This window comes from Ceratotherium simum, chromosome 35 (genome assembly GCF_057802395.1).
Source record: "Ceratotherium simum simum isolate JZ-2026a chromosome 35, ASM5780239v1, whole genome shotgun sequence".
In the NCBI taxonomy this organism is placed as follows: Eukaryota; Metazoa; Chordata; class Mammalia; order Perissodactyla; family Rhinocerotidae; genus Ceratotherium; species Ceratotherium simum.
Window position 1 is genome coordinate 9,116,354 of NC_141934.1, and position 27,990 is coordinate 9,144,343.

The 27,990-nt window shown below is 49.1% G+C and overlaps 1 protein-coding gene across 6 annotated transcripts in view; it reads right to left on the bottom strand.

Annotated features, from left to right (window-relative positions):
• The window catches only part of NF2 (NF2, moesin-ezrin-radixin like (MERLIN) tumor suppressor), an 81,197-nt gene that overhangs the window by 5,708 nt on the left and 47,499 nt on the right, over positions 1-27,990 (bottom strand). For 2 of the 6 annotated variants that reach the window (XM_087423987.1, XM_014787006.2), the window contains exons 9-16: positions 24,567-24,641; positions 22,457-22,570; positions 19,835-19,957; positions 18,865-19,082; positions 17,879-17,984; positions 14,557-14,684; positions 12,521-12,686; positions 11,054-11,098 (exon numbers count right to left, since the gene is read on the bottom strand). In XM_087423987.1, coding sequence (XP_087280113.1) covers positions 11,063-11,098; positions 12,521-12,686; positions 14,557-14,684; positions 17,879-17,984; positions 18,865-19,082; positions 19,835-19,957; positions 22,457-22,570; positions 24,567-24,641 — 966 coding nt within the window. In that variant the 3' untranslated portion in view covers positions 11,054-11,062. Of the gene's footprint in view, positions 1-5; positions 11,099-12,513; positions 12,687-14,556; positions 14,685-17,878; positions 17,985-18,864; positions 19,083-19,834; positions 19,958-22,456; positions 22,571-24,566; positions 24,642-27,990 lie in introns of those variants that run through there. The other 4 variants (XM_087423986.1, XM_004429806.3, XM_087423988.1 and 1 more) reach the window with 3 other exon arrangements.

The following is a 27,990-nucleotide window of genomic DNA, read 5'->3' on the forward strand; positions in this document are numbered from 1 at the left end:
TGCAAGGAAGCAGAGAAGAGGTTGAAAGAAGGACTAGATTTCTGTCTGTCACAACAGGATGCCCTCCTGCCTTGCGGACCAACCTCAAAGGTGGTTTGGAGTGAAAGGGAAGACAGTTCAAATAGATGTTCAAGAAGCTGGTGGGAAATCCCAAATAAGTTCCCAGATTTGCCCAAGAACTCAAATTAGGAGGTGACAAATGAGGACATGCCAGGAGGGATGGCCAGTGGGCAGAAGCATGTCAGCAAGAAGATGTCATCAATGTCACCTTTTCACAGAAGGCAGGAGATCCCCAGACATTTTAACAGTTCTCACATTCCCAGCTACAAGAGTCTAAGACGCCTCTGTGGTATGCTGTCTGCGTTGGTGCCAGCCTGGGGTGCGCATCCCCTCCAGGGCTCAGAGGACCAGCCTGCCAGCGCAAGCAACTCAGTCCTCATGCCCTGGGGATGCCACTGAGGCAAGGTGACACGGCCTCAGGCAAGGCAGGCCTGTGTCAGATGAGAAAGAGCTTGTCCCTCCCACTCCTGGTTCCCCAGGTGGCCTCAAAGCAGACTTGCCCATGGCAGCTGAGAGGGGACTTCCATCCATGAGCTGGGAGGCAACAGGCTTTCTAGGTGGGGCTGGTTCGGGCAGGGAGGACAGTGCACACGGGGCAGTACTCTGTCCAGAAACTGGAAGGCCTTCCCGGGGAGAACGGTGCCCTGAGAAGCACAGGGCTGGGAAGACGTGGGACGGAGAGGGAGGATCAGGGATCAAGCTCTTGGCATGGCAGAGAAGGCACTAGAGTTTGTGACCTCCTGGACTGCTGAACCCCAATTCCCCGACTCTGTGGGCCATTTCCCAGGAGATCAACAGACAGAAGCATCTGGCACAGGCACCCTCCAGTGCCCCGCTCCCTGCGCTACTTCTGAAATCAACCACATGGACGAGACCGTATGTTCCACATGCAGCTCTGGGACTTTGCAAAGGAGCGTTTTCAGGGAAGGGAGACACGGGGGACATACTGTTCATCTTCATATCCCCCAAACCACTTAGCTTAGTGCTTTGCACCTAGTAAGAGCTCAAACAACGTTGAGTGAATAAGCTATAGGCTAAAATGATAACAAAATGGTGAGATTCGTGGGAAAGGAAAAAGCTCCACACGGGGCTGAGAAGGCCTGGGCACTAATTCTGCTCTGTCACCAGTTTGCTGTGTGGCCTCAGTGGACACCCTTGACCTCTCTGAGCCTCTTTCCTCTGGAGTTAGACCATGGGGGCAGGCTAGATGCTCTGGCCCACTCCCTCAACCTCTGGCAGTCTCTGAAGCCAAAAAGTCCTCTGTACCATCCACGGCTCTCCAAAGGGCGGGGGAGGAAGACTGCAAACCGACCACTTCAGGATCAAAGACAGCCGGCATCAGTGTGCTCAAAATGAGACAGCTTGAGAGCCGGCTCTTTAAATCCTGCCAAATCTTTTGGCCTTGAAGTTCCCGACTAACAAGCTGAATGCAGGGAGGCATCTGAGCTGTTTTCTTCAGTAGAACCACTTTCAGAAGCCCTTTGGAAAGCCCCACTCTAATGTGAACGGAGAGAGCTTTCATTTCTTCACTGAAATGGAACTCCCTCTAGAAGGGAGCAGAGTTTGGATGGGCTTCTCCCTAAATGCAATCAGAGGAGAAGGGCCAGGAGTTACGTGCTCTGTGATAACGGGAACCAGGACGATGACTGGGAAATAAAGAAGAAAGAGAAGCACTGGAACAAAAATCCTCTTAAGGGAGAGTTTAAATCAGAGGGTGTGAAACCCGATGTCTCCGGTCAGGTTTCTCCCACACTCCCAGAGCAGACCTCAGGCGGGCTCCTCAGGGGACAGGTGACCTGCAGGGGACAGGGCCCTGCCCATAGCCCTTCCAAGCACTGAGTCACACACAGGCACAGCCAGACCGCCTGCCCTGAAGCCTCTCTGGGCCTCTGACCAGCTGGGTGGTCCTGGGCAGGTCACTTACTCACTCTGGCCTCAGTTCCCCACCATGAAGTAGGGGTGGTGGTGGCCCCTTCCTCACAGGGTGATGTGCAGCGTAACTGGGAAACACTGTGAAGCACTCAGCACTGTGCCGGGCACGTGATGAGAACTCAACAGCTGCTATTACTAATAGCAGCATCCCGCGTCATCCCCTTCCCCCAGCTCTGGCTCCTCTCCTTCCAGTCGGGGAGCAGGACAGAGTGCAGGCCAGAAGGGGGTGTAGGCGAAGGAAGGGTCACGTGCTGCGCTGGCCTTCACGGCCTCTGAGGCAGGGTGAGCAGATGCCCCCAAGAGGCCTGGCCACTTCCCCAGGCAGAAAGCCTGGGCTGAGGGGGCCTCCAAGAGCCTCCTGCCCATTTGTACAACGTTGGCTCCAAGAATTCCTGGATCCTCTACCCAAGCCGTGTGCTGGCTGTCCCCTCGAGGTGCCAGGGGAGGGTTTTGGCAGCTCTGGCAGCGCCAGATTTCAGTTACTTGAGCATGTGCTCATTGGGATGCAAAGCCCTCGTCAGGTGGGCAGGATGCTTCCCAGACCCCTACCCCACGCTGCACGGCAGCAGCTCAGCCTGACCTCTTATCTTGCAAGAGCAGAAGTTGTACGTCAGCCCAAGGAAAGGTGTGGAGCGAAGTCAAATACTCTGGCCATGCAGAAGGAGGAAAGCACCACAGCCTCGACAAGAGGAGAGAGTACCATGTCTTCTAAAATGGACTAGGCTGGGGGTTGGCCTGGTGGCACAGTGGTTGAGGTGGCTCAGCGGTTGAGTTTGCTCTGAGCTTCGGCAGCCCGGGGTTCAGGGGTTCGGATCCCCGGGGCAAACCTACACACCGCTCATCACGCCATGGTGTGGTAGCGTCCCATATACAAAGTAAAGGAAGACTGGCACAGATGTTAGCTCAGGGCCAATCTTCCTCACCAAAAAAATAATAACAATAATAAAAGGCACTAGGCTGTTAGAGGGACAGGCAGACCCACCGGAGGTGGCCAACATGGCCAAGAGCACTGGGAGCCTTCGGCCAGGGCCCTGCAGGCAGACCTGGCTGCCACCGCCCCCACCTTTTACCCATACTGTACATTTCTGGCGGTTCCAATTCCATTAGGAATCCTGTTGTCAGAGGAAATTGCTGCACGAGCTGACTGGCGGCAGCTGGAACCCTTCCAGTCACCACCACAGCCTCTGCCCGCATCCACCTCAGCAGCGCCCTTTATCTTAGACATCAAAATGTCCTCCTCCTGAGCTAGCCAGCGCTCCCTGTGCTCGTGCTGGAGAGCAGGCAGGGGAGGCAGGCAGTGAGAGGAGGGTCTGCAAAGGGAAGCCTTGGGCGTCTTCCCTCCAGGAGGGGACTCAGAAGCTCAGGAGCAGGGAGGTTTCCTAAAGAGAGGTCAGGGGATCCTCCCCTCGGGGCACTGCTGACAGCATCTGCCAGTTGTGCTCTGGCCTCTGCTCGGCCTCACACACCCACTGGGCAGGCTCCCCTCACCTGTGGGATCCTTTACCACCTGCTGAGTCTAGAAAGTTCACTGACTGTCACATTTACGGTACAGCTACAGGCGGGAGGTAGTCATAATAGAGAAGGCGAAATGGCACAAAGCTGGCCCTTCATAAAGTAAACTGCCTCTGTGGGTCTTCTTTATATACTCATGAAAATCAGCTAACATGTGTCCTGGTTTCCCCACCACCCTCCCACAGCCTAAGTGTACAAGCCCAGGTCAGTGTTTGGTCTGTCTTCTTGCTCAGTGACCGGCCTGGCTCTCTCTGCACTGCACAGCAAAGGGCCCACAGAGATGACCCGGCTAAGGCCCTCCCTCCTGCGATGTCACACTGTGAGAACTGAAGCCAGTCTCGTGAGTCCCACCCACCACCCTGCATTCCCTTTGGTGATCCAGCAATCTCCCTCTGCGCCCCTCAGCCTGACCTGCTGGGGGGTGGGGGCAGTACCTCCTGGAGGGAGAGAACTCCCCAAGTGCAGGGGGTGTGGGCTCTACAAACATACTGCCATGGCGTATCTCCAAGGTTGTCCAGGAAGAGGTCTCCTCTGAATTTCAGTAAGTGGTGAAGCAGAAAAGCCTTAGGACGCGGTAGACAAGCAGGGCTTCGCCGACAACGGCTGCATCATTCTGGGACCTGCCGAATCTGCTCCACCTTCTCTGAATCCTTCTGAGGACAAGTGGGCAGAGTTCTGCCCCAATGTGACTGGTGACTACATCTGCCATGCACTGTCCAAAATTCACACTGAATCCAGACCAGGGCCAACCACGGAGTCCTAGCTGTCGTGCCGGCTCCTGCAGGACGCGATAAACCCCATGGGCCCTGTGCAAAGCCTCCACCCCCAGTGCTCGTGCCAGTTCCCTAGGATGACTAAAAGAACACAAAGTTTGCTCATCAGGCACTGGGCTGACCCGCTTCTCTCTTCCAGCTGTCTGTTCACATCTGATTAAAATCAGCCGTGTGAATAATTCAGGAGGAATTAAGTTCTCTCTTGACTGAACCGGCTGTTCAAGTCTGTCACTAATCCAACTCCATTCTGAGGAAACAAACTTCCTTCTCTTTCTCTGCTGCGGAACTATATGGCTTGGTTTTTATCTTATGGGGGTTCTGATCCACCTGTTGGGCCTGGCCCCTTCTTCCTGCCCAGCATCAACAGATGCAGGCCTGGCAGAGCCACCTCTCCTGCTGCCCATTTCTCCATCAAACTGCCAGTTGTTTGTGACAGCCACCAGGCTGTGAAAGGGCAGGAGAGGGAGCCACTTGGCAGAGATAGACATCCTCATGCCACCCAACCTGTGTGTGGTGTGACCAAACGGACACATCCACCCAATCTGAGCTAGTTCAGATTTGGGAGACACATCTGTCTCCCGAAAAAGACAGGAGGCTGGCTCCTCTCAACCCTAGGAAGAAGCTGTATCCAGCAGGTGCTCCCTAACCCAAGTGTGCATGCAATATGCAGACTTAACTGGCTGCTGCTCACGGGGTGAGCACTTCACGTAGCCCACTGAGACACAAGGATCTGGCACCTGCCCACTCCTTGGCTCCAGGTCTAGAGACAGCACTCCTGGGAGGTACCTGTGCAAGCATGGGGCCCCCAATCCCTCCGGGCCTGCCCTGCGCTGGAAGGTTTCCAGCTGCAAGGGTCCTCCAGCATCATCCCCAGGAGTACCCCCTGCTGGGAAAACACAGCATGAGGCGGCTGCCAAAACTCGCTCCTTCCTGCTCTCCTCTAAAAGTCCTTTTGGGGGGATCGTTTCCCAAAGTGATGGGAGGGTAACTAAATGTATTCTGGCACAGAGCCTGCAGCAGCAAGGCTGCTTGATTAAGAATGAATTACACTTTCATCAGCACATAGAGAAAATTGATTCACAAGGCCGCATTGTGATAATCTTGTTCCTGAAGCAAATGGGGTGGTGTGGGGGTGGGCAGGACACAGAGCTACTTCGGCTATCAATGGCGAGAGAAAGGAAGCTCTACAATTAAGCTGAGCGAACGAAACTAATCAGAGAGCCAGGATTCCTCCGACTAGTCTCAGGGGGCCTCGCCTCAATCCACTCATCCCGAGGGAGAAGAAAGGAAGGTGGGAGGGGGCCATCTAATTCATCTTAAACAATAAGACCCATAACACCGAACCCATTTTAGATACTAACCTAATAACTCCAGGCACTGAGACTCTGCTTGTCCCATAAAAATGCAGTGGAATTGAAATGCAAGCCCTAAAATCATGTTATACTTCCTCCCCGCCACTACATATTGAAATGAAGGAGCGGGGGAGGGGGCAGATACAAAAGGACATGCAGATTCTCTGGCGCTGGGATCCACCGGGAGAAAGCCAGAAAGCCGACTCTGGAGCAGAAAGGTGCCAGCCAAATCCAGCAGCAGCAAATTCCCCCAGAATCTTTGGTTTGGAGTGTGATAAACATCCCCCCTTCCAAACCAGAGCCGAGGGGGCAGGGCCAGAGAAGGGGGATAGCCAGATGAGGCGTCTCGCCGTCTTGCTAGCGACAGCTTGCACCCAAATGCCACCTGGTGATGTGCACAGGGAGAGAGCTGTCCACATATTTATCCCTAAACAGAGGTGCGATGAAAGGCCAAGTCCATCCCAATTAACAAATCCGGTTTCATATTAGCTACTTTATCTGCTCTACAGAGAAATCTGCCAGGGAAAACCCAGAGGGTCCCTTTTGCATATTAATTCTTTTTTTTTAAATTTTATTTATTTATTTTTTCCCCCAAAGCCCCAGTAGATAGTTGTATGTCACAGCTGCACATCCTTCTAGTTGCTGTATGTGGGACGCGGCCTCAGCATGGCCAGAGAAGCGGAGCGTCGGTGCACGGCCGGGATCCAAACCCGGGCCGCCAGCAGCGGAGCGCACGCACTTAACCACTAAGCCACGGGGCCGCCCCTTGCATATTAATTCTTTAGGGACCCAAAACAGCAGAAAGATGCCTGGAAACTGATGTCTGCCCGTGTCTCGAGCTGCCTGTGTGATGCTGGCAGGGCCCTTTGCTACTCCGTTCCTCCACCTGGAAAATGGACTAACTGGCCTGATTCACCTCACTGAGCAGGTGGAGGCTAACTGACAGCTGCAGAGCACTCGGAGTGGCACCTTAGGAAGAAGGTGCAGATGTACTGATGGCGTTTTCAAACTACCAATATCAGCAGGGAAATCATGGCGAGGATCATAAGAGCAGGACCTCCCGCCCGCAGAATGAGTTTGCATCTCGGCTCTTCCCTCCCACTGTTGCAGGAACGAATCAGGTGCTGGGGGGAGAGCTGCACTGACACACATCTTCAGCGCTGAGGGATCAAATGGGATGTTTTACTGCATCCAACAAGGCCCAGGAATGTCCTCAGGCACTTCCAAATGGTCGTAAAATATCCTAGGAGGGCAGGCAGGTTTTGTAGGCTCCTCAGCGCCTCCCAAAGGGCAACTGCCTCACCGGGTGAGGTCTCCCAATCGAAAAGAGGGACAAAGAGGGACTGGGGTGTGGTCTTTTGGAAAAGAGGCTAGTAGAATCTTCTGTCTAGAGAGCTATGAAAAAGAAGAAAATGGTAAGCTCTCAACAGTTAAGAGGCACCTGGACACATAGTTTGAGTAAGGTAGGAGTGGCCTCAGGGAGGAGCCCAGGCGTCACACCCAGGAGAAGCGCTCCCTGAGACCAGCCATGCCTCCCGATGCCTTCCCTGTGCTCCCAGAGCCTGGGAAGAGCTTCTCTTTTGTGTGCTCTATGTCCACATCTGGTGCCCGTGCTGCTCCTTGCTAATCCTTGCTCCCCAGCCCACTCCCATTCCCCTTTCCTCTCCTCTCTCCCACCTCTGCCAAGTTCCAACACAACAAAGAGAAGGTTCTGGAGCCAGGGAGCCAGTGCACTGCCTTTTATGTCAGGGCAGAGGATGCTCCAACAAACAACGCCCAGTTTTCAAAGCAGGCAGAGCCACACGGGACCCGTAACCGGGGTCATGGGAGGGCTGAACACAGTAGCCACACACGCAGCATGAACTGTGCAGCAGCCCTCTTCAGGCAGGCAGTGCAGACCAGAGGGCACCAGGCACACTCTGGCCGTTTGCTTTAATTGCAGGAGCCGCCTTCCGCACATATTCAATCTCACCCTGTGATCTATCACTTGCCCAGGTGTTTTAAGTGTTCTACTTCATTTCGACAGCCCTGCATCTCCAAGGGAAGTCCGTGCAAACTGAAGATGACATTGGACTTTTATGTCTTCCTGATCCAAGACAGGTGGCTAGAGCTTCAGATAAACGTCAAGGCTCCTCATTCCTGTTCCTCCATCAGCGGAAACCACAGCTGGACCTTGATGGTTCAAACCATTTACTAATAAAACAAGCTTTCTAAGCTCTACGACCTCCATGATTCTCATCTGTCGATTTCCTTTGAAATCCCGTGCTCCCTCGGAGACCACAGGCACACAGATGACAAGTTAGCTGGCACTCAGACCAGCTCAGGTTTGGGAGTGAAATCTGTCCCTTGGGAGGGGATGAAAGCAAGACCCTGAAGGGCGCATGCTCCAGGACCCCACGTTCACCTCCAGAGTGCTGCACAGCTAAGCCACACCAGGCCACCGCTCACCTCACCAGCACAGTGGCTCTGAAGGCAAGAAGCCTGAGCCCAAGACACGCAGGCCCTCCTCACCCCAGCCCCACTGTCAGACCTCTCTCTCTCACTCAAAAGACTCAGATGCCAGGAACACACTTCGCTGTCGCTCCCCCTGAGAATGAAATGAATCCAGGTTCCCTAGGGCAGCGTTTGATCTTTTGATCGCTAGTGCCGCTCTGATTCAGATGCAAATGCCAAACCAGTTGCACTGATTATCGATTGGGGAAAAAAACAAAATGTGGGGAGTTAAGATTAGCAGGAGGAGGAAAATATACCCTTGCAAACCCAAATCAGATAGTAGAAGGAAACAGTGAAGTTAATTCTGGCCTTTTTAAAGTTTTTACCTCTAAACACAAGGAAATTAACACGATTAGTGGATATGCTTATCACAAATTGTGTACATAAATGTGGTGCGTCCCTCGCCACAGGCTCACAGGCAGATTTGTTTCTCTCTATATTTTTAAGCCCTTGCTGAGCTCTCACGGTGAACCAAGCGTTTCCTGGGCATTAACCCATTGAATCCTTATAGCAGTCCTGGGGAGTAAGGAGTATTTTTATTCACCTTTTACAGGTGAGGACACTGAGCCTTAAGAGAAAGTAAGAATTAGAGAGAGAGTAAGTGGCAGGGCAGCGGTAACCTCAGTTAACTGGACTGGACTGCCTCTCGGCATTCCCAAGGGAACATGGTAACCCCTGGAAACCCCAGGGTAAACCCTTGGCATTAGCTTAAGTGTCACTCAGCCCCCGAGGGTACGGCTCAGTCTGGTCAGACACTGAGACCTCTCCGGGGGCAGACTACTGAAAGCAAGGAGGAGGAATACGCCAGGGTCACGATAGGTAGGAGAATCATTCTTTCCTTGAAGAAATCTATGATCAAAAGACATTAAAAACAAAACAAAAATCAATGCAGGCTGGTTTGAACCAAGATTAATGAGCTTTCAGGACACTGGAAACTCTCCAGTTCACCACCAGCCTTTGCATCTCTCCTCCTGACTTTCTAGATGGAAGCCAGGTGCCCACACTTCCTAAGCCTGCAGGGGTTTCTCTTCAGGTAGGCTGACTCTGGCCCAGACTGCAGCAGGCACAACCCCAGAGCCACCCCAGCACAGGCAGGTGGCTGGTGGCCAGTCCTGGTCACTGGCCACAAGGACCACCAGAGGCTAGAAAATAGTAAGTGCATCAAACTTCACATGTAGCAAAAACTACCACTATTTAATGGAGTGAGGCTGCGGTGACTCTAGTCGATTAAAAGCCAAGTCCATGCTTTTATTAACCCTTGATTAATCAGAATTCTTGATTAACTGGAGCCTGGCAGCCTGCTTTGAAAACAAGTTCACATCAAGACACTAAAAAGAAAGGCTTCTGTATATGTTCTAGGAACAGGACAAATTTGACTACAAATCAAATCTCATTTGCCTATAATAACAGCTCAGTGAGAACTGACGGTCAAAATCAGGCCCCTGAAGAATTTAAATTTCAGACTCATTACAGAAAGAAGAGAGATGAAATCACATCAAGGTGGAACAGTACAGTCACAGGTAGGGAATATCTGACAGCGCAGGCTGAAACAAGGGATTTTCTGCTTGCCCCTGTGCTAGCCACAAAGTCCAGGAAACTAAAGTAGATCCATCCCGGGGTCCTCTGGGTGCCACTGGGTCACTGCTTGAGCAGATGATCCACCAGGCCTGCTCATTCTGATGCTGGCCATAACTGCCCTGCTCAGAGCATGCACAGCTCAGTGTTGGGATGTTCAATACCCACGTGTGGTCTGGAAGCTGAAGAAATAGGAGTCTGCTAAACAAAAGTGTCATGCACAAATTGGGGTTCATGCCATGGGTTCTTAGAACCACTGACAGCTCAAATCCATCTTATAACGAGATCCTTCTGGGACTTTAATAGCTAACCTCTCTTGCTTGGATAACAAGCACAAATATGATCTATCTCAAGCCAGATCTCACTTTTTGATAGAAAGCCTCCAATGAGCTTATTTATTCTAGTAGCAGAAACCATGGCAAGGACTCCAAAGGACACGTCCTCTGTGACTGTCGAGTGTTGGTGGCCTCACTGGCTTGGGTACTACTGGGGATTAGGCGAAGAGCAGAGGCAGGATGTTATGTTATTATTGGGCATAATAGACTCCACTGCCTAGGCATGTTGGGAGAATAATGAGCTGTTGCAGAAGGAAAACAGCAATCATTCAATTAATTCACTCAACAACCACTGACTGCCCATCTCCTGGGTGCCCGCGACTGCACCGTCCCAACGTGAGTTCACTCCAACCACAGCTCTGCCCCAGGCTGTGCAGGAGCTGAAGCAGAGACATCAGCTGAAGCTGACAGACAGACGGTCCACTGAGACTGACTACAAATCGGACCCCTGTGCTATTTATTTGCTTTACTTGAGAAGAAAATGGATGTGTACAGAAGGGGGAGACTGTAAAGGAAAATGAGCGAGCACGGGCAGCCCCTTAGAAGCTGCCAGGTATGCCCATGGGTCTTCAGAGGCTACCACCACATGAAAGGTATTGATCTTGAGTTAAAGACATCAGTCTTAAAAACACCCAAATTTACCCTGTTTCCATGCTAGGGTTATTCACCTAAGGAGTATACCACCAAGACAAAGGACTTTTAGACAAACCTGACTGGACAAGAAGCCATGACCTTCCCCAGCCCAACAATGACATGAGATGTGAAGGATGACCAGTCCTACAGCCCCGTGTACATGCTCTTCAGAATGAGGCAGCCTGCCAGACCCCTGGAGGCTGGTCTGGCCCCACACGGTAGACGCCTGCTCTCAGACTCAAAGCATGCTGCGGCCAGTACCCAGGTGCCACCTGCCCTCAGGAAGGCTTGGCATGGCCCAGGGACAGAGACAGGCAAGCTCATGCATGGGTTAGTATCACAGAGGGCAGTACCATCACCACATACAGAGTACCTGGGAATAACCTACTTTGAGGGCTCAAATGCAGATAGGTCTTCTGCCTTGGGCTTGAGGCTAAACCAGCAAAATAAAATGAAGAAAAACAAAAACATACCCTGTGATATCAACAATGCCACGTGTGCCATTTGCAAAACGCTCAGACAGGCCTGAAATTGTGACAAGTGACTTCATTTGTTTGTTTTTATGGCTTGGAAACGGGTCTTTCCAGCTTTCAGCACTCCAGGTGCCTGTGGCTGAGGGCCCAGCTCCCTGCAGCAGGGGCAGAGATGAAGCTGCTCTCAGTGCCCACGAGTCAGTGGGGGCCGGGGGGGCGGGGCCGAGGCAGCTCCTCCCAGGGCTGACTGGCTCACTGGCCCCGTCACCATCTTCCTCTCTGCTCACTGGCTGAGGCCTCACTTCAGCTCCCCCTTCGCTAACTGTTTAATAATTTGGTTTTGGAAGGGAAACTCAGTAAAGTACAGAAGCCAGAGCAAAGAAGAATGCGGAATGCGGAAAGATCTTTCCTTCTAGGTTATGCTATTAAAAGGAATTCTCTACCCGGTGCCAAGACAAACTGGAGTCAAGAGAGAGAATTCGGGGCTCCCAACTGTCCCATCAATGATGGCAGGTGGACACCGATCCCTGAGAGTTTTCAGATACAGCTTAACCACTGACAACAGATATTCCTTAAACTGGGAGACCATTTTAAAGACTAAGGTAAAGAGTAAAAATTAAACATACCTAAATGATCATTATTTAAACTCAATGAACCATCTTATCTTAATGACACCGATTTTACAGGTGTTAACCTGATCCGGGGCTATCAGTTTGGAGCAGACATCAACTGGCAACAGAGGACCTTTCTGCTTTGCCCAACATAACAGAAGAATACTCTGGGGCTGATATTTAGTACAGAATTTAACTTCCTCTAAAATGCTGAAACCTCAAAATATAAGTGGAGAGAGATGTGAACTGTTAGCAACATAAATGAAGTCATCTTTTAAAACATTAATGTTCTTCTAGATACTTCCTTTTAAGTATGAAAAAGTTAAAAATTCAGAATTTGGTTTCTAAATCAAGAACAGAATTATATGGTCCTTGCCACTTAAAAACACAAAGAGGCTAGAGGGAGAGTCCATTCTCGACAGCCTCCTTTTCATTTTGCTTTCTCATTAAGTAAGGCAGCTCCCTGGGCATAACTCCCCTTGGCCTAAAAGACAGAACTGCTTTACTGCTAAATGATGGATCAAAACCCGTCCTGTAACAGTGATTCATTTCATCAGAGCTTTTAACACAAGCTCCCCTTCCATCAAGCCAATGGGTTCATAGTCACTGGCAGATTAAATTCCCTTGCTGGCAGGAGTCAAAAAATTTCCTCAACTAAGTACACATAAAAAATGACAATAGTCTAATGATTCGGCTACCGAGGAAACCAGATGCCAACGTCACATTTCATTAATGACTGTCCTGATCAGCAAAAGATAAGAGACTTAGTACCTTTTTAATGGTATTGTGCTTGCTGCTGGTGCCGCCCCGGTCAGAGTTCTCGTTGTGCAGAATATCCAAGGCCGTCTCCCTCTCTTTGAGTTTCAAGGCCTCGATCTCAGTCTTGAGTTCATTGAGCTGCTCCTGCAGGTGCTTGCTCTTCTCCATATACTCCACTCTGTTGGCAAGAGGATACACGGCTTGGGCCAATAGTGAGACATATCAGAACTGAGATGCTCCAGACCCACAAGCTGCTCAGTGTGGGACCCAGGCTCTGAAGCCAGGGGTACGCGTCTTGACTCTGCCGCTCATGGGTCCTGCAGCTTGGGCCAGTCACTTAACTGCTCTGACTAAATCTGTTTCTTCATCCATAAAATAGGGATAATGATCACAGGGCTATGTAGGAAAGCCCTCTGTAAACCCTCATAAAGTGCTCTACAAATACCAGTTGTAACAGACAGCTCGTAGTTCTATACAAAAAACAACACATGAAACAAGCTTCCTGGCATCCAAAACAATCTCCTTGTCTCAATCCTTCTCGAAGAATTACCTCCATTCAAGTGACCTCTTCTGATAGGCCGTGGCCACACCTCTACTTGTTTTGGGACATCATCTCCTAAAGATGACAGAAGCTCACCCTGCCAACACCAGGAAGAAAAAGACCCCCAGTACCACCTGCAAGTAGATACACTGTATCTATGATGGTGAAGAGCTGGAGACCACCCTCAAAGCGTCCAACTACAAGGGCTTGGCCAGGCAAACCATGCAACACAAATGCCAAGGAACATTCTATAGTAATTTCCATGGCTACATGTGTATGGGTCATAAGTAAGAAAATACAAACTATAAAAAAGCAGGACACAGAATAGAGTGTGGCCTCACCCTGATCACAGCCACATAACACTTACTATGCCTGGACAGTGGTAAAAGGCTGGAAGGGGAACTCAGACAGCAGATATGACGGACAGCGACTCTGGCTCACTGGCTACTTATCTATACCCTCAGTATGCGAGCCCAAAGAGACACACAGCTCGACTCATGGTTGCCCACGCTGGGCTCTAAGAAGACACTTCCCCGAGAGGGTTATCCCAGGGTGCTAAACAAGGTGAAAGCACACAGGCTATAGAGTCAGCAAGGCGAGAGGCTGAACCCCCGCTCAGGTCTGTCCCTCATCAGCTGTGGGATGCTGGGTGAGTTCCTTAAATGCTCTAAATCTGGGTTTTCATTTATAAATGGAAACACTAAAACCTACCTTTCATGTCAGTCTGATGTTAGCTGGTGGGAATGAAATGAGACAAAAGCTGAAAAACCCTGGTGCCGAGGCACTCAGTACATGCCAGCTACTGTGATTCTCCTCTGGCAAGCCACAGCACAGCTGGTCGATTTCCCTATGGCTCTGAATTAGGGGACCTCGGTTAAACGTCCTCTGCAGTGGGATGCCTTTTCATCACGGATCCACTTCCAGTGACCACAAAACGAAGGAAGAAGACAGCTCAGCAAAAGCTGCTGTGAACAGGGCGTGCTGGGCTCAGCTCAGTGCTACTACATGCAGCGGGGCTGGCTCAGCTCGGCTGTTGCCCTGGCTGTTTGCTTTCCTCAGCCTCGAGCCTGAGTTTCTTCTCCTCCACCTTCATTCTAGACACAGGAACCACCACAGACCTCAGCCGCCAGAGAACACAACTAGGAAACATGTTCTATTACCAGCTTAGAACATTATCACATGCTCTATTACCATGTGAACAGCAGTCTGGCTGACTCGAGGACCCCTGACAATCAGTCTTATACTTTAGGTGAGGTTTTTGCGCCACTATAAACTCCAGGTCACCAATCAAGCATCATTTTTGTCCTGGAAGATTGAAAGCTGGTCTGTTGTCCTTCATTTCTGATTAGGAAATTCTTCCTCCAGTGGGTGAGAACAGAGCAAACCTTTGCAGGAGCTAGCGACAGGCTGCTGCGGCAACCCTCCACTTTCCCCAGATAAGATAGACTCACTCTAGTTCACCGCCTGCCCAAGCAGGGCACAGGGGAGGATGAAGGAGGCTACGTACTTTTCTTTCTCTATCTCCATGGAAAGCCGCTTCATGTCAGTATCTTTGAAGTCGAAAGACAGGCTGTCACCAATGAGGTTGAAGCTTGGTATGTCAGGAGGCAACGGCGCTGGAAGTGGGTTCATGGGCTATGAACGAGAAATCGATTAGGAGGTTCTGATTCTACAAGAACAGAGGGGCACTGCTGTGTTAGCACTGACCTTCCAACAGACGCAAAGGCAATAGGCATAGTGTGAGCCCTGTCTCCCAGTACCACCATGGGCTCCCGTCACAACTGTCACCCCTGTGTCTCCTCTCTTTAATCTTTCTATACTCGCTGCTGCCAGGTGATCAGCCCCAAAGATCCCAAATCCAGGCAAATCATTCCTCTCCCTTCAAGCCTCTAACTGTTCTTCACGCTCAGCCAAACTAAACACAACACCCACTCACTTCTTCACGAGGAAATACCCGGGCCCCATGCTAGGTAGGAGCTGGAGAGGCAGAGAACAAGACTGGGTCCCTGGCTCTGAGCAGCTGAAAGTCTTTTTCAGTAAACAGATGCATTTGCAGATCATCACAATTAAACAGGTAAACACTGTAGCCAGGGAGTGAACAGAGGCCGAGAAAGCTGGAAAAGGTATGCTAGAAGAGATGCTGCTTCTGGTGACATCCGAGGACATGCCAGAGGAGAAGGCTTGCCAGGCAAGAGGCTGGCACTGGGCAGCGCAGAGGGTGCTCGGCGAGAATGCCGAGTGCCTGCAGTGTCAGTGTGGAGAGGCAGGTGGGAGACTGGACTGGACCATAAAGAGCTCCCCTGAATGCTGAGGGGCTTGGATTCAGAAGATCAAGCCAGAGTGTGGCCTGAAGCAGAGGGTGAAGCAATTAGATTTGTTTTGAGGACTTTCTCATCCCAGAACAAAGTCATCTAAAATATGGCCCCAAACTACTCCTCCAGCTTCTTCCTCCATTTGCCCCACAAAATCGTCAATGTATCATTTGTTACCCCTTGGATCACTCTGCTGTCCCATCTCTGTCCCTTTGCTTAAACCATGCCTCCTCCCTATCCTCCATCTCTCTTCCAAGGTGCTTCTCAAATACTACGATTCCGCACCAAAACCTTTCTGGATCCGTCTTGGCCAGACGGCAACTCTTTTCTTTGCTGTGCATTAACACTGTGTTTCCGGTTCTGCAATGGCACTTCTCTAATGCCACCCCGTAAAAGAATCCTTTTTGGCTGTGTCTTCATCTTTCTACTGTTAGCAAGTTTCCTGAGGGCAGGATCTGCTTCTATTTCATCCTTGGATCCTTTACTGAGTCTAGGACAGTGTCTGGGAAAGAGCAGAGGCTCAGAGCATGCACTTGAGACAATAACAAGCCTGAGGCAGACTGCCTGTGTGGGTATCAAAGGTGGTGCTGAGAGGGGGCTTCTGGGGTACTACAACATTCTGTTTTCTGATCTGAGTGCTGGGTACATGGGTGTGTTAAGTCTGTGAAAATTCATCACGCTGTATAGTTACAATTTGGACACTTCTCTGTATGTATGTTATACATCATAAAAATGTCCGGAAAGGTGAGTGCCAGGTGCTGCACTACCTGAGAGCAGGCACTGGTATGACCTCTGTGGAGACCATCAGAATGGAAAATCTGACCATACAGCTCTATCTGTGAGAATTTACTCTACTATATCCACATGGACATGCAAAGATTTGTGTTCAGAGATGTTCAGAGCCGTTTTGTTCATAACTGCAAAAGAAAACAGACTAAACACCCATCCACAGGGGACTGGTTAGATGAATTATGATCCACCCATACAACGGAATATGATTAAAAAGCTGATATGGATGATCTCCTCCAGGATTGATTTATTGTTAGAACAATGTATAAAGTTTGCTGCAATGTATGTTTTCAAAACACACACATCTTGGGTGTCCAGCCCAAATGAGCCCTCGGATGATTCCAGTCCAGCTGCCATCTGCCTGCAACAGCCTCAAAGATCCTGAGGAAGGACCATCAGCCCAATCAACCCACCAAGCCATGAGAGAGAATAACAAATGGTTGTTTTGAGCTGCCTGGCTGGCTTGGGGTGGCTTGTCACACGGTAATAGATAACCAGAACAGATGACAATAGCAAACTGCTCACATTTCCCTCCATCTCAAACCCTGAGCTTATGCCTCTGTGCCCTGGGTGCCTCTTTACTGTGTGCATGTCTGTGTTGTGTGTGTGAACGTGCCGTGCGTGCATTTGTGCTGAGTGCACATTGGTGCACTTGCCTAGAATACCCTGTACCCTATCATCGCTTTCCCACCTGGCTAGTTCCTAGTCTCCCTTCAAGAGTCAGCTCAGGCACCATCCTGAGCCTCTCCTGCCCCTCAAGGCTGAGCTAAGGTCTCCTCTAGGCATCTGTACACCTGTCGATACAAAGGCTCTGCATCTGCCTGGTATTATATAGAACAGAACAGGTATGCAAAAATGTCTGCTGAACTGAACGCACAGAGGAAAGGAAGAGAAGAGGCTTCTCTATTCATTTTGTGACCCTATTTATTTATTTTTATTTATTTATTTTTTTGTGTGAGGAAGATCAGCCCTGAGCTAACATCCATGCTAATCCTCCTCTTTTTGCTGAGGAAGATGGGCTCTGAGCTAACATCTATTGCCAATCCTCCTCCTTTTTTCCCCAAAGCCCCAGTAGATAGTTGTATGTCATAGCTGCACATCCTGCTAGTTGCTGTATGTGGGATGTGGCCTCAGCGTGGCGGGAGAAGCGGTGCGTCGGTGCGCGCCCGGGGTCCGAACCCGGGCCGCCAGCAGCAGAGCGCGCGCACTTAACCGCTAAGCCACGGGGCCGGCCCCTGTGACCCTATTTAATCGAAGTTGGCCTCCTTGTCCCAAAATTGAGGTTGGAAGCTGGTTCATGCACGGCAGTAGTTCACTCTGAGTACACAGGCTGTCCCTGCCCAGAACTACAATGATGGCATATGGTATATACCAGTAGTTGAAGATTACATTCAGCTTGGCCTTGAGACGCTAGAGAGCAAATTCTCTTGAGGATAACTTGGGACTCTATTACTTACTTAGAATAACAAAAACATTTCAGAGCTGGAAAAGGCCCTGTTGCCTGTTCCCTCTGAAATCAGAGAGGTGACTAACTAGCCCAAGGCCAAATGGCAGACCAGGTGTTCTACCCAGTCCCTAACTGCAGGCTCTCTGCATCACTCATTGCACCATGTGTCTGCTTGAAGAGTCACCCTGAAGGCACCGCCAGGTGAACCGAAGGGCTGGGAGGAAAGGGAAGGTTATCAGGTCTTGAGCAGCTGCAGGCTGGTGGCCCCTACCCAGGCTCACCGGGTATGTGGGCTTGGTGGTGATTTCCAGGAGCTTTTGCTTGGCTCTTCGCTCGGCCTCGCGGGCTTCCTGCAGGTCCTGCTTCAGCTGATCTGCCTCCTTGGCCCTGCAAGGAAAGGAGTAGCTGTCAGCTCCACTGAAGATGACAGGTGGAAGAAAGAGACCCCTCTTCTCCCTTACGTACCTAGAGAGGAGGGACCCGGGTTAACCCTGAGGATGGCACCAGACCAAGCAAACAAGGATGGTGGAGGGCAAGGGGGACATTTACATGAAATCAGAACTTCCAAGCAAGGACAACATTCCCAGGTATTGTTCATTTAAACAGAGCCAAATGCTGTGGGGAATGTGCCAGTGTTTATCTGAAGGCCGCAGGACCAGAACAATCCAGAGCCTAGAGTAGTCTTTAAAAAGTACAGACTACAGGTCCATCCTTCAACCTGGTCGTGAGCTGGGGCCTCCTGGCCATAGAGAGAATCCTAGCCCTCCCCTCCCATCTGCCTCAGGAGCCTCAGCACCAAGGAAGGGCTGCAGGGAAGAGGGTGCCTAGTTTCTACTTTAAAGGTAAATAGCTGCTGTCTTCCCACAGGGCCCCTAAACAAAAAGGGAAAAGAACCACATATTTTAAATGTAAGAAGAGCCTTCTTACATCTCCTCAGCTAAAAGCAGCCTGTGGACATGCTTGAAGGTTTTCCTACAAACACAGCCATCAGAGGGACAGGGGCTTATCACAAAGGCACACGCGTGACCAGAGGTCCACTCGACAAGAGAACTGTGTTCCTGTGTCCTTCTGCAGGCTCCAGCCGCCAAACCAGATTAAGCACCAGTCCCCACCAACCTGTCAAAGGAGCCTCTCCCTTGCCCCAGAAGATGGAGAAGCAGCCTGAGGACAGCTGCAGTCAAGCTCTGCCTCAGGGCAGGGTTAGGACCAAGCGGCCCCTTGCCCTGGCCCCAGTGCCCAGGACCCCTACCTTCCCCCCATTTCTGACCTCCTCTCTGACTCCTCGGCCATCTTCAGTGCCAGCACCTCGGCCTCTAGCACCTTCTGCTCCATCAGGCGCTTCTCTTCCTCCGTGCGAATGGCTGTGGCCTTGATGCGCTGCATTTCCTGTTCGGCCTCTGCGGCCTTCTGTGCCAGGAGTTTTGCCTCCTCCTCAGTGATTTGGGCTTTTTCTGCCAACAGGTCAGCCGTCTCCTCAGACCGCATCTGGGGAGAAGAGTGCTGTCAGCTGGAACGGGGATCACGTGCCTGTTACCCCGCCCAGATCTGGCCTCAGACACTCAGGTCAGCAAGAAACAGAGTCTTGGGCTCCTTGGGGGCCCTGCCACTGAGTGTCCCCTCAGATGACACTCTGGCAACAGATGACAAGCCACACCCCTCAACTTTTCAGAAGGGCCCTTCAGGTTCCATTCATGGGAAGCAACAAGAAAGCACCTTTTTTACATACCCACCTGAGCTGAGGCTTATGCTTTATGAGGGAGAAAACCAACTTAACCGTTCTTCTTTCCCTTTAAATCAGCGGTTCAAAACCAGAGGAGAGTTTGCCCCCTGGGGGACATAGAACAATGTCTGGAGACCTTTTTTATTGTCACAAACTGGGGGGTGAGGTGGTGCTACTGGTGTCTAGTGGGCAGAGGCCAGGGACACTGCTAAACATCCTTCAATGCACAGGACAGCTCCTCCCACAAAGGATGATCTGACCCCGGTGTCTGTCGTGCCGAGGTTGAGGAGCCCTGCTTTAGAGGCAGCCACGGTGAAAGTGGATTCTGGCTGCACAAGAACTCAACCCAAATCTGCTTCTGCCAACACAGGGGGAAGAAAAGGCACTGATTTTTTTTTAAGCCGATATAAAGTGTCAAAGCAAATGTTGCTAATTCGTGGTCCTCAGGAGGCCTAACTCCAGAAAACTGAGGAAGTCCCCGTGTAGCTTCCTGAGACGCAGACCCCTCAAAAATCACCAGTGCTTCGTTGGCCATTGTTGCTTCTTCCTTCATCTGCAGCAGCCTCCTCTCCAACTCGTCCCTTGTGCGTTCAGCCTCCTCCCTCATCTGCTTCTCTCGAGCGAGGCGCTGCCGCTCCATCTGCGGGGGAACGAGAGCAGTCAGTCCCAGGGCTCAGGGCCTCTGGTGCCACAGGGATCCAAGAACGCTCCCCTTTGGAGACCCTTGTTTCTCTTTACTTTAAGTAGCCAGTGTCATTCTTGTCGCCACCACCCTCTGTCCTAAACCAGCTGTAGAGTTGAAAGCTGTGCTCCCTGAAAAAACAGCTAGTGGTGAATGAACAAACAACAAAAAACCAAGCCCAGTCTCTACTGGATTGAAGGAGGCATTCTCACACACTGTGCTGAAACGGCTACCTTGCCAATACGCCTTTTTGTTGGGAGACCTCACGTGACTCTGCCCTGTGGCTGACAGGACACAATGCAGGTTCCTTCTCCCTGAGATGGAGCCCCAGAAACACAGAGCTTTCTCATCTGGGTGGATGAGCCACCTTGCCATTTCTAATCCACATGGACCCCTCCCACATCTCTCATTTCATCAACAATAGCTCCCTTCTTGCCTCTGACCCACAGAGAAGATGGAATCATTCTGTGTGACGCATCAGTAGTTCACACATTGTGTTTTGCAGGGGGAAGCTGCAGCAGCCACAGCACAGACTCTCACAGCCTCACACGGAGGCAACTCCTGAGCCAGGCCTGCAACAAGAGGGAGCCAGGCAGGGAACACAGCCCACCGTCCTTAAGGCACCAGTAGAAAGCAGCCACCACCTCTCTTGCCTTCTGGATCACTGTATTAATTGGACCACATGCTGAGCTTAATAAGGGACACAAGCACAGGACAAGTGCTATTCTCTGTGATCCGAGGGTACTAACTGAGTTCAGAAAGCAGAAGCCAGAAGTGTCCACTGCACTACTTTCTTCCTTAAATAATTAAAGCACATTTAATTACTTATTTCTTGCTTCAATCTTCTCCCAAACAAAAGGTTTCTATGACTGTTGCTTTTTCTAAATACTAAGCCAAAAACAAATGCATTGAGACTCGAAGGAATAATGCAAAGAGAAGCAATAAAATAGCGTAAATTCTTCTTCAATTTTCCTCTTGCAGGTCAATGAAAAGCTTAGCCAATTTGTTCTCTAATTTCCATCATATTAAGATTTCCATTAGGTGGATTACTATAGCTCCATTATTCTCTGCTTGAAAAAAGTGCAGGCAATTCCCTTCTGTTCCCAGCATTGCACTTTCCCTGAGACCTCCACCCCAAGTAAAACGGACCTCCCGTCTGCCAAGTGGTTTAAGCTTACAGAGACTTTCGGGTACAACGTGTCCTTTGATCTGAGACAGAGAAGAGGTATGATTAGCTCCACTTGACAGATGAAAAAACTGAGCTCTGGAAGGTAAGCCATTCACTAACGTCACATACCAAGTGTGGCATCTGGCTCTAAGATCAGGGTCTGCACCACAGGCCCAACAGAGCCCCTGACCTGCGGTCTGCAGATGCTCGGGATGGCCTCTGCTGTTCTACAGGCAGTGCAGTTCTGGGCTGTGCTCATGCTACTGTCTGCCACAGCCCAAAGGCCTACACGCTCCTTGCTGTTTTCGGATCTCTCACTTCTAAGCTTTGCTCTCCTGAAAAGAAGTCAAAGAGGGCTCTTCTTTTAAGTTGCCATTATGACCCCATGCTGGCTCAGGACCATTTCTCTGTCCAACATAATCCGTTCCATCACCCCCAAATCATCCAAAGAGCACATCTATGGCCCACCGTCTCGGAAAGCAAAGAGATGGAGAGCTGAAAGCATACTGGATCAAACTGCACGTTTCATTCTAAGTCTCGGAGTACCCAAATCAGAGAGCTGCACACAGTCTAATTATTACACCTCTGGGCCTGCGAGTCCTGAGGGCAGCAGACTGCAGTTGCTGCCATTCTCTCTAGTGGTTCATCCAAAACCACAACTGATATTCTCAGCAGCGAGGCTCAGATTAGTTGTGTGGATTTCGGTGAGTCGAAAAGGTCTGTGAGTAGAAAACAATGATGCAGACCGTCTAGTCTGCTGATACGCGCTCCCCGCCCCTCCCGCTGCGGGCGACGTGTGGCTTGGGCTGACCTGCAGCAGGAAGTGCGGCCGGAGTCTAATTAGCATTCCAGCAGCGAGCACTGAAATGCCGCCATGCATTCCATCACCATCTAATTAGAAAAGGAGAAGGCCGGGCAAAGGAGACGGGAAGGCAAAAAGAGAGAAAGCCAGCTAGATGGACGAGAGGTGGATGGATGGATGGATGGATACACGCATGCTTGGCTATCTCTTCCCAAACCTGCATTCATCACACTTGACTTACTTCACTTAAGTGGAGAAATAACTAGACATGCTGCTTTTAGATATGGCCTTAGAGTTTACTCCTCATTTCCAGAGCTGACACCTCGCCAGCTGGGCATCAGCCAATAAAGACGCAACAGGGATAAAATAAGAGCAGGCATATCCATGGCCAAATGACTCCTGTCAGCCCATGACCACTCCCTACCTCCCCTCCCAGGCCAAAGCCCACAGACTGCTAACAACAGAAGTTCCAACACATCTTGCTCACCTGCTTTCTAGCCTTCTCCTCCCTGGCCTGGGCTTTCATCTGCTGAACTTCCAAAGAATCAGCCTTCCTTCTCCTCATAAAAAGGTCATGGTTCCCGATACATAGCTGGAGAATCTGTGGTCACAGAGGCAAGAGGTGTTAAGCTCACAAATTTACTTCACTGCCTATCAGCTGACCAGCACTACAGCATTTTGGTCTGAGGGCTCTTGTGGGCAACAGGAAATCTGAAGAGGAAAGCATGGAGGGAAACCCCAAAGCCCCGCCAATGGCCTCGAGTGCTCTCGGCTCTGGAGACAGGCAAAATGAGGGAGTCTCTGATGTGCCAAGCAGCAAAAAACACAAGCGAAGAGAGAAATTGATGAAACTTCAGCATGTCTTCCAGATGCACCTCCCTCTCCTAAGTCAGGAGGTGGCTCTGCAGAGCAGGGAGGAGAGGAAAGTTCATTCAATAGGTTGGGCTGGGTCAAGAGGTTATTCATGTGGAAAAAATAAAGCATATCCCTCCCTTATACCATATGCACAAATCAATTCCAGAAGGATGAAAGACTTAAATGTGAAGATCAAGCCCTTGAAACTTTTAGAAGAGAATATAGAATATCTTTATGATATAGGATAAGGAAAGATGGCAAGACACAAAAACCACCAATGATTAAGGAAAAGATATATACATTTGTCAACATTGAAATTAAAAATTTTTTGTTTGTCAAAACATTATAAAAAAGAGGAAAAATAAGCCACAAACTGGGAGAAGATATCACCAATACAGAAAACAACCAACCCAAGAGAAAAATAGCTAAAAGACATAAAATAAGTATTTGACAGAAGAGACAACAAGACTTGCCAATAAACATACAAAAAGGTGTTCAACCTCATTAGTAAATATAAAGATGCAAATTTAATATGACACTGAGATACCACTTTATATGCACAAGATTGGCAAAAAATTTAAAAAGCTGATAATACAATTGTGGAGGATATAAAGCAAAAGGAAGTCTCACTCCCCTACTGTTGGATCTGTAAATTAATTCACTTTCTTTGGAAAATGATGTGGCATCATCCTGAATTTGGACATATACTATAGCCCTGCACTTGCAGGGCTGTGTGTATATATTCTCTAAACTCTAGAGAAACTATTGCCCATGAACCAGGAGGCAGATACGAGAATGTTCGTAACAGCCTTTTTAAAATGGCACAAAATGGGCCGGCCCCGTGGCTTAGCGGGTAAGTGCGCACGCTCCACTGCAGGCAGCCCGGGTTCGATCCCGGGCGCGCACCGACGCACTGCTTCTCCTGCCATGCTGAGGCCGCGTCCCACATACAGCAACTAGAAGGATGTGCAGCTATGACCTACAACTATCTGCTGGGGCTTTGGGGGGAAATAAATAAATAAAATTAAAAATAAAATAAAATAAAATGGCACAGAAGTGGAAAGCACTTATGTCCATTAATAGGAGAATGAAAAAATACACACACACACATATATATCCATACAATGGAATACTATACAGCAGTGAAAATGAAGGGATCATATCTTTAAGAATCAACATAGATCTCAAAAAATAATGTGTGAAAAAGGCAAGTAATGAAAGAATACAGTTGACAGCACTTATACATAAATTTCAAAAACATACAAAACTTTATAGCATATTTTTTTTGCCATATATGAAATCAAGTTCTGATGAAAAGCAAGAGGATAATAAATATGCAGCATAGAATAATGATCCCCCTCAGGGAGGTGTGAGGGGAGAGAGCAGGGTGCCTACATGAGGGGTTTCAACAGTATTGGAAGCGTGCTATTTCTTAAAGCTGGGTAGTGGGCACATAGCTATTTATTTTTGTCATTCTTTATACCTTATACATAATCATACTTATCCTTTTATATATATGAAGTACTCCAATAAAAACAATTTTTAACAATTCCTCATCACAAAATTTAGGTTTGACTCTTTAGGTTAAGTCAAGAGAAGAGTCTTTCAAGGCCTATTGGAAAAGTGCGTACCAAGTGAGCTGTCATCTCACAAGATGTCATTCTCATACTCTTTCAGAAAGGGCATTCAACTTCTCAAAAGAAGTACAGTTATCAGTAATAAAAATCAGGGTCTCAACTTACCAGCTTATTAACACGAAGCTTTGAGGAATTAAATTTGAAGACATCAATTTTCTTATCCAATGGTTTAATAGTAAACTGAAAGAAGGAAGCAGAACAGTTTCAGTCTGACAGCCTAGAACGTTACCACCAACTGGGAGATTCCACAAAAGCAGCAACCACGCTGGCAGAGATCCAGCACAAGGCACAGTCTTGTCCTGCCTTCCTGGTGCCCAGGCACTAAACCATGGTGAATTATAAGTGTCTGTGTGTGCCACGTCTGGGGCTGTGGAAGTTCAGGATCCTGGAAGGTGTACTCTCAGCACCACCTTAGGCTTGGAAACCTGAAACAAGAACCCTTGACAGGCCCAACCTTGATGCCAACATTGTAGTGTCTAAGGCACAGCCCTGCCTTCAGGAAGCTCACAACCCAGCTGGAACTAGACTAACAACAGTCAATCACTCAAGAATTATATCATATAGTAGCACTCCATTGGTGGCACAAATCACTCATGTCCTGGGTGTTCAAAGCAGGTCTTGTAGTAGGAGGGGACTTCAGCTGGTATTAGACAAAGAATATGACAGAGAAGCTAAAAGGTAGGATGGAGGGGCATTCTGGACAGGGAGAGAAATAGAAATAAGGCAGAGACGGGGAAATGAGCACTGAGTGTCTGTGTGCGGGTTTGTTTAGCTCTTTGATGACTAAGACGATATCATGAGTTTAGACTTGGAGGAAGGCAAGGGTGGCTGGGGGTGGACAGTCAGAAGGGTTTAGATTTGATGTGACAGCATACAGGGAGTCATCACTCCAGATTTCTGAACATGGGGATTATTTGATGAAAGCTGTTAATAGAAGGAAGAAAGTAAAGTGTAAAGAAGAACAAACTAGAGCAGAAGAGGAAAACATAGTTCCTGAAATCAAAGGGAAGAGAAAGCGAATGGTAAGGATGGGGTGGTAGCTTAGTAGGAGAACCAGGGCCAGACCACTAGGCAGGGAAGCATATTAAGAACAAATGGCAACTGATGTTCCCAACCATTCCTGAGGAGACCAGCAGATCCTAGACTGCAAAGATGCACTTTAAGAAGGGATATCCAGGGCTGGCCCAGTGGTGCAGTGGTTAAGTTCGCACATTCCGCTCTGGAGGCCCAGGGTTCGCCGGTTCGGATCCTGGGCACAGACCTACGCAACACTCATCAAGCCGTGCTGAGGCGGCGTCCCACACAGAAGAGCTACAACTCTACAACTATGATACACAACTATGTACTGGGGCTTTGGGGAGAAAAAATAAATAAATAAATAATGATTACAAAATAAAAAGGGATATCCATTCCCAAGAAAGACCTGCTAAGCAGATAAATGTTTGGGAAGTTATATTCTTGGATATTTCTTTCACATGTTATATTGCCCAACAAGGAGTTAGCACACCAAGGACAGAAAATGATCCTTTGTTTAGCTTTTGGTCAAGTTAACTTAGAAGCAGTACTGTTCTTGTGTAGGCCGCTATTTGTGAATTTCGTGATCTTATTTTTGGCCTTGCTGTCAAACCCCAGAGCTGTCAGTGGGAAACCACAAGTAGTGGGGAAACCACAGGCTCTGCGCCATGCCAGGGCACACACACAAAGAATCAATGGATCACTTAAAATAAACCAACATTTCTGTTTTGACAGCACGGCTGTCATGCATAACTACCAAGACAACTTCCTATTATGTCAAGTCAGCTTGGGGCCCTCTTACAGCGTGAGTTATTGACATGATGCAACATGATGGCGCCTTGCCACAGGAGAGGGTATATGAGAGTTTATTGTGTCTAGGGGAGACTTTAATCCTTGGGTTCTGTGAATAACGAGTGTTTTGGGAACCTTTAGCACACAAATATGTGGATGTGCAGTAAACAGACTTTATGAAATTAGGGATGAAAAACTGCTGTACCGTGGCACACCTACTGCTTTAAGTCATGTGGAGCTTTCAATGGAAGTATTTTTTTTTATTTAATTTAATTTAATTTTATTTTTTCCCCCCAAAGCCCCAGTAGATAGTTCTATGTCATAGCTGCACATCCTTCCAGTTGCTGCATGTGGGATGTGGCCTCAGGATGGCCGGACAAGCGGTGCGTTGGTGCGCGCCCAGGATCCAAACCCGGGCCGCCAGCAGCGGTGCGCGCGCACTTAACAGCCAAGCCACCGGGTCGGCCCTCAACCGAAGTACTTTAAAAAAGAAATACCTAATCCTCATCTCCTGGGCTCCTTACAAAAATTTGAAAGCCAGAATGTTTTGAATTAAGAAACTCAATCTGTCTCATCAAGCATGGCAGAGTAGATCTCAACCACGTGTTGGAAACCAGGGGCCTGGTGTTCCTTTCCTTGAGTTGCTACGAGGAAAGAGAAAACAGGAAATCTGCTCAGGGGTGGGGGCTCTGCAGACAACAACATGAGCTGTCCCTGCCACTCCACACTCGGCGTCCCGGCTGTGCAGGCACCAGCGCATCGCTGAGGACCGTCCAGGCCTGCTCTCTCTCCCCGGTACCCTGTGCTCTCAGGGCTCATCCTCTGCGCCCCTCAGAAAAGCAGGAATGTGGCTTCAGGGAACCTGGAGCTCAGCCCCTGCTATTCCCCTCACTGATCACAGGTCACTTGATCCCTCTGCATCTCCGTCTTCTGATGTGACACAGAGACAACCAAAACAGGGCCCCTCCTCTTACAGCAGTGTTTTTGTGAAGACCGAATCATAAGCGGTGAAAGTGCTTGTAAGTGGAAAAGCACTATATCACCATCCTCCTCACCATCAGTCCCTTCCACTGCAGTTATGCATTACAGCAGCTGAAGTGTTACCTGACTCCAACTTCCTTGAGGGCTGAGACTGGATTTTCTAAATCTTTATTTCCCCTACGAAACCTAACACAAAGCAGATGCTCAACAATTCCTTTACAATTAACAAAGAATGAATGAATGAATGAATGAATGAATGAATACAGGGTTACAGCATTTGGGAAAGGTCACCATCCTGTATAGAAATATCTGAATTCTAGTACAGTGTTCACCCTAAATTATTCAAACTTTATTCTCAAATTCTTGTAAGCAGGTTAGCCTGATACCCTTATATCATTGCTGAGACACACACACACACACATATATATGGATATATATATATATATATATCCCCATCACACGTATCAAGCACTGGACAGAGGGAGAGGGTTTAACATATACCACACTTAAAATACAAAGAAAATTTCTCAACAGAAATAGAAAGCCAAGCAATAAGAAAATGTTACTTTCTGGTTTGTTTACACTTCCTTGGGGTTTAGTACTGACAAGTTGAACTTCCCAGCCTCTTGTTAGTCAGCAGGGGGGTTTAGTGAGGCTATTTGAAAATAGGATGCCCATACTGTTCTGTAAATACTATAAAAACCAACAACCAAAAAATCCAAAGCCTGAGAATTAAAGGATT